This window comes from Anser brachyrhynchus, assembly GCF_964034855.1.
Source record: "Anser brachyrhynchus genome assembly, chromosome: 2".
NCBI classification, from domain to species: Eukaryota; Metazoa; Chordata; class Aves; order Anseriformes; family Anatidae; genus Anser; species Anser brachyrhynchus.
The window spans coordinates 18,783,094-18,796,973 of record NC_137695.1 but is presented as its reverse complement, the minus strand read 5'-3'; the positions used below and the strand labels follow the sequence as shown (position 1 = coordinate 18,796,973).

General features: G+C 39.5%; 1 protein-coding gene and 1 long non-coding RNA gene across 9 annotated transcripts in view; one reads left to right on the top strand and one right to left on the bottom strand.

The window, feature by feature from the left end:
- Positions 1 to 7,985, top strand: THNSL1 (threonine synthase like 1). Of its 8 annotated transcripts, none has more exons than XM_080583296.1 (4): positions 1 to 55; positions 302 to 446; positions 3,256 to 3,339; positions 3,817 to 7,985. In XM_080583296.1, exon 4 carries the CDS (start codon positions 3,863 to 3,865, stop codon positions 6,083 to 6,085), a length of 2,223 nt encoding a protein of 740 aa, XP_080439422.1. In that variant the 5' UTR covers positions 1 to 55; positions 302 to 446; positions 3,256 to 3,339; positions 3,817 to 3,862; the 3' UTR covers positions 6,086 to 7,985. The 8 variants fall into 8 exon arrangements, 7 of the variants coding, with proteins under 7 accessions (XP_080439422.1, XP_080439421.1, XP_080439427.1 ...); XM_080583295.1 differs by having other exon boundaries at positions 51 to 144; XM_080583301.1 differs by lacking the exon at positions 1 to 55 and adding an exon at positions 68 to 142 and having other exon boundaries at positions 3,256 to 3,335.
- Positions 6,490 to 13,880, bottom strand: part of LOC308191190 — a 336,186-nt gene continuing 328,795 nt past the window's right edge. The window contains exon 2 of the long non-coding RNA XR_013947783.1: positions 6,490 to 9,619. This is a non-coding gene — a long non-coding RNA (uncharacterized lncRNA). The remainder of the gene's footprint in view (positions 9,620 to 13,880) is intronic.

The window sequence follows — 13,880 nt, the reverse complement described above, 5'->3', positions numbered from 1 at the left end:
CTCCCCCCACCCTCCCAGGCACGCTCGGTGGGCTGCGCAGGCGCGCTTGGCGGAGGTGAAGCTGGCAGCGGCGCGCGTGCGCCCGGACTGAGGGCGGGCAGGCGGGGTGCTGAGGGGAGAGCAGGGTGGCCGCGCATGCGCGGTGTGTGTGGAGGAGCCGGGGTTGGGGGGGGGGGGCTGTACGTGAGGGGCCTGGCCCGGCCGGGGGAGGCTTCGTGAGGGAGGGGGCGGTGGCGGCTGTGGTGTGAGACCGTCGTCGCGACCTGTTGGGGCTGCCCTTTCTTGTTTTTCTCTTTTACAGACTTCGCAGCGCCCAGAAGCGAGCGTGGTCCCTTCGTGACGGTGAACAGGACTCTTAAAGCTGCCGCAGTGCCCTCAGATAATGTTTTGGAAACCTCCCGTGGGTGTCTGTGCCCCACGGAGCGGGAGCTCCCGTGGCAGTTAAGGTCTGTCCCCAACACACGCTTTCTGCCTCCTCGCTGTGCCGTGATGGCCGTGCTGCAGCCGCTCGGGGGGTGTGTGAGTGAGCCTGCCACCTCCAGTGGCTGTGAGGGATAGGGGCACTGGTCACCAGGCTTTTGTGCGTGGTAACCTGTGGGCTTCTTCACCCGTGGGTGGTTTTCCTTGAGGAAATGAGGTGAAGAGTGTGCACACAGGTTACTTCTTTCAGGATTTTGGCCTGTGGGAAGGTTGAAGTTGGTTTACTTTAGGATTTTTTTACTTTACATAAAAACTCTGAGAAGAGTCAGAGGGAATTTTTTCCGTGTTAACATTTTTGAGGCATGATTATTCCTTATTTTGAACTACCTTGAGGTGTTCAACAGCTGCCAACCGCCTCTGACTTCCTTGGTCTCTGGATTTTAACCATACCTCGTGTCTGCAAACTTTGTGTCTGTACCGATAACTAAGGGTAATTTTCTCTTGAATTCCTGTCATCAGTTGTGGCTGTTAAAATTTTGGTTATCTGCTAGTGATATGTAGGTGCCCTCAGCAGTCCAAGTGGAGGGTTGAGGTGTGTTGTCAAAACTTCATTGGAGGTATGGGTATAAGCACTGCTTCAATAAATAAAATAAAATAAAACAACACAAAAACCTGTTGGTAGAAGTAGCAGTAACTAAAGGTGGTTGGTTTGGTGCTGTAAGCTGGTAAACTCCCCTAGACATGAAGTCTAATTCGAGTTGCTTTTACAGTAAAGCTTTGCCACTGGCATAAAAATGGTTGCAAGCTTGTTTGCATGTATACTTCATGTGGGTACAAAATTAGATTAAACTGTAGTAGGTTAAACTGTCTGAGCAGCTGAATAAAATTCCCTGCAAATTTCTGCACCAAATTAACTGAGTTGATTTCAAACAATCCCTTAGACTGCTTGTAAGTTTATGTAAACATGGCAAGCATGTAACCAGAGAAATCTGTTTCTAGTTCCTTTCTTGTCTACAGCTCTAATGTTGAGTGTTTAGTCCCTACAACAAGTCCCTATGTTGTAGATTGATAAAGCAGTCCAGATGTTATATCCTGCAGCCGTGTAGTGTGTACCGAGTGACTATACCTGAAAGTGAATCTGTAGTGCAACTAGACATGTAGACAGGTCACTATGCTTGGCATGATTTGTATGCCTGTAGTTCATAAATAAGGTTTGAAGTGATTCTTATGTTCAAGAAAAAAAAATCACTAAAATACTGCCTCTAACTCCTTTTTGAATCCTGAACATATTTACATCTGGAAGTTGAAATATCTCTTTCCAGCCCTGTAGCTCTGTATGTTTGTACTTACTACAGTGCATTGTAATTACAGTATGGCTTTATCATGATGCTGATTGTCACAACTACTCTTTACAGATTTTTTTATCTTTTAAATAACTATTACAAAAACCTCTGCATCTACACATTCCGTGCTCAGCTTTACTCTGATGTACACCTTGGAATTACAGCATGTTTATTGTGTCACAGCACAGGGTGCAAACACAGAATCGAATGACATTTCAGGTACTTGTTTGCAAGCTCATCTCTATACAGAAGTAAGTGAGTGGAAAGATTTAGATGATGAGAAGTGCTTTGACTTTGTAACATAAGCTAATAGTTTGGTAAGAATAAAAGATCTAGGAACGTAGAGCAACATCTAGAGCAAGGAGCATCTGGAAGTGAAGACTTTTTGTGGTTTTCTCTTACAAAACCTGAGCCTCTGTCGTTTTTGAAGTTGGAGTGACCTGTGTCTCTGAAGTCATTTGATATTACCCACTGTGATAGGGAACAGCAGGGTTCAAGGACTCTGATAACTGTAGATGTAGTTTAACCCTGAGTAGGTCTTTTGAAGATGGTAGGTTTCCCATTTGGTGCTCACCTGCCTTCTGCAACTGTAGGCCTGCTTCTGCTCTCTGCTGTGCTAAAGCACTGTTGGACTGGAGACCATCTAGAGAAAAGGCTCTGAATGGCTGGAAGATTTGGCAGTTTATAGTGAATTGTTCTATTTAGTCTGTCCTGATTAACACAGAAAAACACTTCATCATTAAAAATTATTTTTCTGGACAAAGTAACTGGTATATAAACAAAAAAACAAACAAACAAAAAAACCACCAACCATTGTGAAGCAAGTAGCTTGCAGCTAGACTGAGTCTTTAAAATGTAGTTACTAGAAATTGCTGATTGCAGTTTTGTTTATGTGTTACGGTGTCAGGAGGGAATAAAAAGTGCAACCTGAAGCTTAGTCAAGCATTTCTGTCCTGCATATTGTAATGGCTATTCACTAATGCAATCTTAAATAAAAATATTGGTTTTACGTATGTTACATTTTTTTAAAGAATTGATGAATAACCCAAGAGGTGAAATTTTACATCTAAAATTATATTAATTTCCTAAAAGAATGGTCCGTGTTGTTTTTCTTTAAACATTTTAGACATGAACAGTAAAGAAATAATAACAACAAAGTTGTTTGCCTACCTACACTGAAAAATGACTCGGTAGCAATTTTCTGTACAAATTTGTGTGGATTTTCTCCCCGAGCCCTCCTCTTCTATTGAGATTTTGAGTCCTTCACCCTTTTGCTCTAAACATCACACAACGTATCATGTTCTGCAACTCCAGTTGATACTGGCATTGATTTCTGTAAGCAAACAAAGTAATGTATTGGGAGTGTCTTGCTTAGTCTGTGTTGAGGATGCTGCTTTCCTAGTGCTTTTTTTGAGAGTAGAGTGTCTTCATGATGTTGTCTTTTTCTCTCTCCCACTTTACACCAAATACGCCCGATGCAATTCCATTATAGGCTTTCTTGACAAATCGCTTGGTCTGTCATCCCATCAGAAGAGAACTGGATGCAACTCTTCCAGCCTTGCTGTTGCCCAAGTGTGTGAGTTTTTGTTGTATTTAAGAGGGTATTGCAATTTTTAAATTTATTTTTTAGAAAGGAAATAAAAGACATCTTGGGAGGTGTGAAAAGACAGCATTTACAATTCTGATTACACAAGGGTAATTTAATTAACCTTTGTTATTTGTGAATGTGTACTTCTAAATAAGTCTACTAGAAGAAAAACTAATTGATTTTGAATTCCTATGAATGATATTATTTGCAGATAGTATTGTAGTGTTAGGTTTGGATATCTTTATTTGACCTGAGGATATGGACTGTTTGAAGTTGGATTTGTCAGTGGAGGTGAGCTGTAACTATGTAGGAGAGGGGAATGAACGATCTTATATACAGCCCTGGCACTGAAAAAATCATAACTGGATTTGTGTTTTAATTCTTGTTCTGAATTTTATATCCTTTAGGGTTTTTTTGTAGATGTTTGCTGAACAACTAATTTATATTTTTTTCTTTTTGAAGCAGTTAAGTGGATTGTCAAGTTGGCTTGGAAAAAAAACAGCAGCGGAAGATGTTTCATGTTGTAAAGTATCAGCCTTTGAGACTGATAACCCAAAGCAGTCTTTCTGGCATGTGTTTAAAACTGATGTTTTCAAGACCTGTAGCGTTTGCACAGATATGGAAGTTGTGGTTCTCAAGCCATTCTCTTGTTGGAAACAAAAATATTATCCTGATGGGACCTCCGGGTGCTGGGAAAACAACAGTTGGGAGAATAGTAGGTCAGAAACTGGATTGCCCTGTCATAGATATAGATGACGATGTCCTTGAAACAACCTGGAATATGAGTGTGTCGGAAAAGCTGCAGGATGTTGGTAATGAGCAATTTTTAGAGGAGGAAGGAAAAGCCCTGTTGAAGTTCTCAGCATCTGGAAGTGTCATTTCCCTTACTGGGTCCAGTCCGATGCATGCTGCTGGCATGCAGCATGTGAAGAAAAATGGAATAGTTGTGTATCTGGATGTGCCCACAGCGGTTATTATGGGCAGGCTGAAGTCAATGAAGGTGGATCGCATTGTGGGCCAGGGGCCTGACACTTCTCTCAAGGACATCCTTCAGTTTAGGAAGCAGTTCTACAAAAGGTGGTACGACATCCGCGTTCTTTGTGGAGGGGATGTGGCAGCAGAGGTCGTGGCAGAAAAGGTACTTGATGCTGTGAAGAGATACCAAAACTCAGAACTGGAAACTTACATTTCAACTAGGTCTAGTAGGTCTGGAAGGAGCACACAAAAAGACACTCACAAGTATTTCAGTGACGTTGTTATTGAGGGCTTAGCCCCTGATGGAGGGCTCTTTGTTCCTGAGAGAGGACTTCCAAAATTCACTGCCGAAGAGTGGCAAAGCCTAATAGAAGCAACGTATGCTGAAAGAGCCCAGGTGGTACTCGAGAGATGTATACATCCTGCTGACATTCCTGCATCGAAACTGGGAGAAATTATTGCCACTGCTTATGGAGAGAACTTCTCTTGTTCTAAAATTGCCCCAGTTAGGCATTTGACAGGCAATCAGTTTCTCCTTGAGTTATTTCATGGACCAACAGCTTCATTTAAAGATTTTGCCTTACAGATGATGCCGCACATATTTGCGTACTGCATTCCCAGGAGCTGCAATTACTTGGTTCTGGTAGCTACTTCTGGTGACACAGGGAGTGCTGTCCTGGATGGCTTCAGTCGTCTCCATGACACTGACAAACAGAGAATTGCTGTCATGAGTTTTTTTCCTGAGGATGGAGTAAGCCCCATTCAAAAATCACAGATGATTGGCTGTCAGAAGGAAAACGCCTGGTCCATAGGCGTCAAATCCGATTTTGATTTTTGCCAGACAGCTATAAAACAAATCTTTACCAATTCTGATTACACCGGTTTTCTTACAGTGGAATATGGCACAGCTTTAGCAGCAGCAAACTCCATAAACTGGGCACGACTGCTTCCGCAGATAGTTTATCATGCCTCTGCATACCTTGATCTTGTTCAGCAAGATATTATTGCTTTTGGAAGTCCTGTAGATGTTTGCATTCCTACAGGGAACTTTGGCAACGTATTAGCTGCTTTGTATGCTAAAATTATGGGAATCCCTATTAGAAAATGCATTTGTGCTTCCAATGAAAACAACGTTTTGACTGACTTTATACAAACAGGTATCTATGATTTGAGGGGAAGAAAGTTAGTTCCGACTTTCTCACCAGCAGTAGATATTTTGAAGTCCTCCAATCTTGAGCGGTACTTGCACCTGATCGCTGATGGTGATGGACAACTGGTGACACAATTGTACAACCAGCTGGAAAATCAGGGCCACTTTCAGCTGCGGAAAGATCTCCTTGAAAAGCTTCAGCAGGACTTGGTGGCTGGCTGGTGCTCTGAGGACGACTGTCTCGCTGCCATTCACTCAGTATACAGCACCACGGGATATATTTTGGATACACACACAGCTGTTGCTAAAGTAGTTGCAGATCGATTACAAGACAGAACTTGCCCAATTATTATTTCATCTACAGCTCATTATTCGAAGTTTGCACCTGCTATCTTGAGGGCCTTGAGGATTGCGGAAATAAAGCAGAACCCATTAAGTCAGCTTCACTTGCTGAGTTCTTACAGCCCTCTGCCTCCAGTCCACTGGGGCCTATTAGAGACACTGAAAAAGAATGAGAATGAGGATCACCAGGTCTGTGCTGCTGATCTCAGTGTGCTGATGTCCCGTATAGAAACCTTAATTCAAAATCATTTTATGAAAGTTTTCTGAGCAACTGGTCAGACATCCACTGTGTCAATTGTGTGCTTTAACCATCCGCATGCTTTAATAAAGTCACGATTCGTCTGGCCTGTGTCCAGGCCACAGCGTAACATCTGCAGGGTTATATTCAATTGTCTTCAGCAGTATTTTTAAGTAATGCATGTGAGATTTGTAGTAGTGCTGAAGGGTTCTGAACTGAGAGGACAGAAGCCTGGAGTACTCTTTTGCAGGCCACGCATACTAGAGACAGCAGCTGTGCAGGCTTTCCTTGGCAGTGCTGTCCCCTTCACAAGCCTGGAGCATTCTCCCCTGAAGGAGGAAGGTAATGAAGTCTGACCTTTCTGAAACAGATAGCTGTCGTTTTGGTGCAAGAATGATGGGATCACTTGGCCAGGGGGTGAGTGGTTAAACTGAAACATAATATGATAGTGATGATGTTCAAATGTTACTAATGAGGGTTGATTTCACTATGAAGATTAAAGTATACTTGTGTTATTAATCCTTGAACCATGCAATTTGATGGTATGCTGTCGCCTTATACAGTGTGTTTTTGTGTGTGTTGTGAGGCCAACATTCATGCAAAAAGTCTGGTTATTTGGTTTTTCAGATAGTAACACCCCCTGATATTTTCCTGTATAAAATAGAATCCTTCATTCAATATTTATAATTTTTGAGATGTGACTCTTTCTCCAATGTACTGTAGTCTTTCCTAGATCTCTTCTATTTCAGTTTTCAACTTCTGAATACTCTTCTAGTGTTATAATTTGTTAGCGTTAGCAGCAGTCTCCTTAGATAAGATCCAAACTTAAGTATTTATTTACATTGATTTCTTGTATTCCATTTTTTATCTTAGAGGTCATGTAGCTTTCTTATTCTAATTACCTCTGTTATCAATTTTTTTAGAGTAATTTCTTTGACATTCAATTCATGCAAAGCATGAATTACATTACGAAGAAAACTTCTCAGAGTTCTTGATATCTCATCAAGGAAAAGCGAAGGATGAATTTCAGTGTCTGGCTAGTGCAATAGCATCAGAGGTATTCATTGTTTAACCTGAAATAGATCTGTGCTACCAATCTGTTTTTGCTAATGATGACCTCTTTATTTATTTATTTATCAGAAAACAGAGCAGGTTGCCTTAGGAGATCATGTGGTTATGGGCAAACTTACTCTGTTAACTGTAGATTATATTTCACAAGGGTTTAAAATATAACTAGATTTCACAGTATGAGAAATGATAAAATGATGACTGGCAAGTTTTGAATGTTACCCAGTTACAGGTAAGAAGGTAAAAGTTCTGAGGAGTGAGGACGTACAGCTATGGGAGGCTGTGGTTCCCACCAAGACGCAAAGAGGGAAAGGTATTGGCAAGAGGGTTGGTAATTGGTAACGTTTTTGCCTCTTTGAGAGTCAACACCTCACAGATGTCAGAACTCATTAGGGGCTTTGATCAGTTGCCAAAATACAGACACAAGATAATGCTAATAGAATCATTCCACCCCCTTCCCTTGTGTGTCTGCTCGTATTTCTTGTCACAGTAGAGATGAAGAAAACACCATCCAACAAACTACTTGAAAAAATTCTCAGTTTATGTAAAGTGTTCCAGTGTAAGCTAAAAGACCCAAGCATGATTCTACAATGTGCATTTGCCCCAGTGATATGTTATATAATAAAGTTGTATGTAGCTGATAAAGGTGTGACACAATAGCCCTTCAGATTCTGCCATTCTTGGATGCTTTTTGAGGATCTTTCTTGTTACTTTCTCTGTTCAGACCTTGTTTCTTATTTCTGCAATAACTTCGGAAAATCATTTTTGTAACATGAGAATGACCAATTGTTATTTTTTTTAAAAAAAAAGCCTGTAAGGAAAATGTTGCATAAATATGTTGCCAAAATAAAAGAATTGTGTTGGTAATTAGTGCTCATCCACCTTTCATTTCTGAATGTATCAACTTGATTCTTATATTAGTCCCAAGTGGGAAAAAAAAAAGTAATGCCCTCACTGTATATGCTCAGTACAAAACATGAATTCTAAATCTTAAAAATAAATAAATAAAATAATAATCCTGGAATGGGAATTGGTTTCATCTGGAAGGTGGAAATTCTGTAGTACCGGGTTCCACAGGGTTTGATACCATTTGTCATGGCAGAGCAATTTGTCACACACAGTTACAGTACATTCTAGAAATACCTACAAAGAAGAGCTTGTTTTCATGGAAAGTACCTAAAAGAGAAAAGTTGAGATTCTAAACAAGATTAGGCTAGGAGGCTATGACCTACCTTGCAATAGTTGATTATTAGATAAAACAGTAAGAACTAAACTACATGTCTAACAGAAGATTTATTTTGGCGTGACTCAAGCAATTGATATTTCAAAGTTCATGGTTGTAACTCAAGCTTGGTTTGAAGGAAAAAGTAAAATTCCTAGTTAATATTTTCATACCCTGTGAACCTGTAGCAGTTGATATGGTTACTTGAATCAAAAAGTACAGAAATGAGCAGTTGTACTTAAGGGTTTTTAATGTGAAAGTAAGTAAAGATAGTGATTAAAGAGCATATATGGTCTTCGTACATTTCTCAGAATATCTAAACTCATTAACAATACAATATTTAATTGTTTAAAAAAAATAAGAATTGGGCTTTGTCATACCTTAAATGAACTATTTTTGTGTGCCACATCTGCTTGTAGATCCTATTAATGGGTGCTATTAAAATACCGCAGTAATGTCGCGATCCCAAATCTACACGGTATTTGTGACCAGGTGCTGATGCTGTGTTGTGGCACAGTCCTCTGTCTTGCTTCAACCTGCTGGGCCTGGAGGAAGGGGAGAGGAGAAAAAATTTATAGTGTGCTCACTGCTGTGACTGGCTGTGGGGGTATAGGGTAGGACAGCGAGGGAAGCAATCCTTGCCCTTTCCCAGCCCAGCTTCTCTAAATGTCATTCAGCAAAATACTGTAGTTCAACAAACATTGTGCAGGTTTTTTTTTCTCGCTATCTGTGTTACAAAAGATTCAAAGGTCATTAACTGTTAAGAGTGAAAGCAAGTACTGTTTTTTGTCATTTGCAGACATTGTACACATTGAATTTTGTCATGTAATATTTTTTATTAACTTCTTTAGGTGCACTAAATGATGAACAAAAGCAAATCTACATTTTAATGGTTAGTAGGATTCTCAAAGCTATTTGGGCTTGGTGTACAGTTTGCTCCTATTTGCCTAAAGATGGGATTTTGCAGTCTAAATCAATGTCAGCCAGGTTTACAGAGAGTGTGAGCATGTATATATCCACATATTTACTAGCTTTGTTGGCCTGGAGTGATAGCATAGCTTTAGTTAAGCTATTTTCTGTATAGATAAATCTTTGCTGAACACTGATGCCACATGAAAAATCTTAAAGGCAAATGTAGCAAGGAACAGTTTGTAATGCCTATATTTACACTTTCTATTATAAAAATATTTATGTGGAAAATACTTTGTGTTTCTTGCAGACTTACCAGCTGCTCATTACTTGCCTTTATAGAATCATAAAGGTTGGAAAAGACCTCCAAGATCATCTGGCCCCTACCACCAATGTCACCCACTAAACCATGTCCATAAGCACCGCGTCCAACCACTCCTTGAACACCCCTAGGGACAGTGACACCACCACCTCCCTGGGCAACCCGTTCCAATGCCTGACTGCCCTTTCTGAGAAGAAATGTCTCCTCATTTCCAACCTAAACCTCCCCTGGCACAACTTGAGGCCATTCCCCTCTGAGAAGAGGCCGACCCCCAGCTCCCCACACCTTCCTTCCAGGTAGTTGTAGAGAGCAATGAGGTCCCCCCTGAGCCTCCTCTTCCCCAGACTAAACAACCCCAGCTCCCTCAGCCGCTCCTCACAGGACTTGTGTCCCAGGCCCTTCAGCAGCTTCGTAGCCCTTCTCTGGACACACTCCAGGGCCTCGATGTCCTTCTTGTAGTGAGGGGCCCAAAGCTGAACACAGCACTCAAGATGTGGCCTGGTCCTACTTCTCATGATGACAGTGATTTTTGGTAAAGTGTCAACAGAGCAGTTAGGGTTGATTTCAGAAGAGAATTCTGTTTTCTTAATGTCTTAGAATTTAAAAAGAATTGCTAGTTATGTCTTTGAGATGATGGGATATTTTAGCAGATGGAACTCTGAATGGAAGAGTCTTGTTTTTTAAGACATCAGCTTTGCTCTTTAAAGACATCGAGAATGCACATTGTTGTTAAGTACGTCATGTTTGGCATGCCTCAAGTATGTGTGTAGTCGTTTGTATCTACTGTGTTCCTTCTAAATAAATACTGCAGGATCCATGATGTAGCATTTTCTTTGCAAGTATATTCTTACCAGTTTGATACAAAGGAAGTCCTCTGAGAGAGGTAGTTTCAGAATTTGATATTCTTAAATCTCAAAAAATGTGCTCCTTCATGTGTTTACCTGAATGCTAGCCATGTGGTAATTGATCTAGTGATCTCCCTTTGCTGAGACTGACAGATGTGAGATATTTCACAGCATCCTGGAAGGAAGGTATGTAAAAAAAAATAATAAAAATAACACACACACGCACACACAAAACAAACAGAAAAAACCCACACAACAGTGAAACACACACAAAAAAAAAAAACCAAAACCACAAAAATAGCAAATGTCTAATACCAAATGTCTTATTTGGATTGCACCACAGATTTAACTGGTGCTGCGTGGAAAGTCTGTCCTCTGCAGAATTTTTATTGAAAATGAAATGTATTACAGTTACATCTTTCTCTTATTCATGGTTATTTCAATGGAGGTGATAAACTGGTTGTCTGGTAACAGTTGGCTTAGAGAGCAGTGCTTTGGTACTCCAAACACTTGGAGTATGATTTCTCATACTCCAAACACTTGGAGTATGATTTCAAGGTTCTGGGTATTATACCCATACTTTTGAATGGTTGAAATGCTAATACAATGAGCTTTGAATTTCAGTAAATTAACGTGAACAAACAGATAATTCGGAATGTACATTAGCACTTTGAGAAGAATGTAAATGTTACTGTGTTTTTTCATAATACTTAAAATGTGTGCAGCATGCTCATCAAAAGTGGGAGGCTGTTGCTTCAGCAAGATCTTTCAGAATGCAGCAGACTAAAAAGTATCAGTCACAGTGTTGCTCTCCAACTTAGGTATTATAACTGTTGAGGATCTTCAGGTGTACAGGTGGATCTAAACAGTTTTTGCCTTTTATTCCAGAAGAATTTATTCTCTGATGGCTCTTAAAGGTGATCTCTGGTTCTTCCATGACTGGTGTAATAAAATGGATGCAAGGTTCAGAATAGAGCACAGAATAGGAGGCTAATGCATAGGAAATAAAGTGGTAAGTGATTGACAGAATTAAGAAAGCACCTGATTTACTTGTTTATGTACAATTTAACAAAGTGGAGAAACCACAGTATTTTCTCCTGTGCTACAAAAGAATGCATTTTTTTCATACAAAGCGTATCTTAAGCTTTACAAAATCAATTACATAGCAGAGAAATTTTTGCTCTAATATTTTATTTAGATATTTCATAACTGCTATTTGGAATACCCTTAGATTTTCAAATCTAGATTCAAATCTTAGATTTTCTTTTAAATAACTCACTGCTATAGGAACATGTAAAGTATTATCATCCAATTTAAAATTCATCATGACGCTAATTGAGATCTGAAAATATAATTCTGAAAGGACAGCTGTGACTGCGCAGATTTGTTACGTGAGTTCGGTCAGGATTTGGTTATTAATCATCAGTTTGTTAAGAACACAAAGGAAGATTTAACAATGAATGCTCAAGTCTGCGATGCCACAAAATTTAAATACCGAGGAGCCACTTAAACAGAGTAAGATGAATTATTTAGTAGGGAGCTGTGAAAAATCTGCATTTCAGTGTGGCCTAAAGTAGAACAGCGTCTCTAGGAGCAGAGGCTTGAGGTCATACTTACCAAATAGACCACTGTTTTGTAGGAAATGCTGACTTTGAAGAGTGCCTGGAGGTGGGGTGCATGCTTAGCTGAACTTGAATTGTCAGCATGCCTTGTGGCCAAACGGACCAGTGAGATTTTCAGGTCTAGAAATGGGAATGTTGACAGGGAGGTAATAACTGCTGTCTGTATTTCACTTTGATATAACCTTTTACAAGAATGCTGTGCCTAACTTTTCCAGTAATACTGGAAAATTGGACAGAAAAGAGTTGTAAGAGTAATAAAAAGATTAAAAATGCAAAGTCATGAGAGTCTTGGTAAATAGAATCTGCTTAAGTTTAATGAAAGGAAAGATAGCCTAGAAGAGAATTATTGAAGCAAAAACTTGTTAATAAAATAAAGGTCTCTTCAGTCTAGCAGAGAAGGAGTGATCCAGTGATTGTAAATACAGCTAGACACGTCGCAAGAAGTAAAGGCAGTTAACAGAATGGTAAAGGTTTCTCTAGTCTGGAAGTACCAGACGATTTTCTGAAAAGATGTGATTTGATAGAGGAGAAATTCAGGCGAGCCAGATCCACGTTATGCAAGAGGTCAAGCTAAATAATCACAGCAGTCCTTTTTGGCTGCCCCAGGAGTAACTTACATGCTAACAGAAGTATGAACAATATTTCACAGAGGCCTGCCTGAGCGTTAAAAGATTGCAAACTCATTTCAGTTCTGCTCTACTGTTACCAGTACAAAGAACAAGCTGTGCTCTAAATGGGCTACTGGATATGTTTAGCCTTGTTCTTTCTGTCACTAGAGAATTGCAAATGGTCTACTAATGCACATCCTGACTTGACTCATGGCTATTAGGATATGGCTCATTAGTTTTAAATTTCATTATACAATGTGTTGTGATGGTTTGTGTAATGCATACTTTCATTATGAAAATTATGTGAACATACATCGTAGGGAATTGCCTATGAAAATGTCAGCTGTATTGAACGTAGCTATTGATTATTTGTTTTTCTAGGCTTTTAAAAATTAGATGTCTCTTAAAGATTATTAGATGCTTTTGGACCCCTTCTTTCTATTCTTGTTTACCTGGCTTTTCTCTGTGCTTTAGTGAGCAATTTGTGATCCAACAGCCATTTTCAATTCATTTTGAGCTCACGATAAGATCTATTTAAGACAAATTGAAACATCCAGTGTTTCCTTTTTATAGTTCAACTTGACCTTTTATATAGCAACCAGAGATGTTCCATAAAGCCTGGAGGAGGTAGCATGTGCAAAGGGTTCTTTTCTAGAAATGTTTTGAGAAAAATGCTGGTATTTTCTTACATTTTAAATTAATCCACTAAATTTTATCTAAATAGAGTAGGCATTTAGTGGGCTTTTTTCTACTAAATGCATGTGGCAATCTGTTTCTGTTTAAAATGCTAATAAATGCATACCATCTCCTAATGAAAGTTGTGCTCCCTGCATAATTAATTAGCATTGTATACAGATGAGGAAGGGAAATCCATATTCACAGACATTTTCATCCAGAATGGGTAATAAATGAATAGTGTAGATTTTGAAAGGTCATATACGAATAGCCCATTTCTGTATAAATGATATTTTGCAGGTAAAAATTTAGCTAAGTTTACCTGGAGTCGTTGTTATATACAGCTTTTAACCACAAGGTGGCATTCCTAACAGAAGTTTGCTAGACAGTTTTCTGCAGTTTTTGAAGGCTATCAAATTAAAAGCTATCATAAGCACTTGTAATGTTATACAAGCCTTTTATGTTCTCATTTTTTTAGGAAACCTAATTAATAGAAATTTGACTAAAACTCTTTTGTAAGAAACCTTCGTGTTCATTGATACGTGGGATACAC

Excerpts from the sequence above, each read along its gene's own strand:
- THNSL1 (XM_080583296.1), top strand. The coding sequence starts at position 3,863 with ATGTTTCATGTTGTAAAGTATCAGCCTTTGAGACTGATAACCCAAAGC.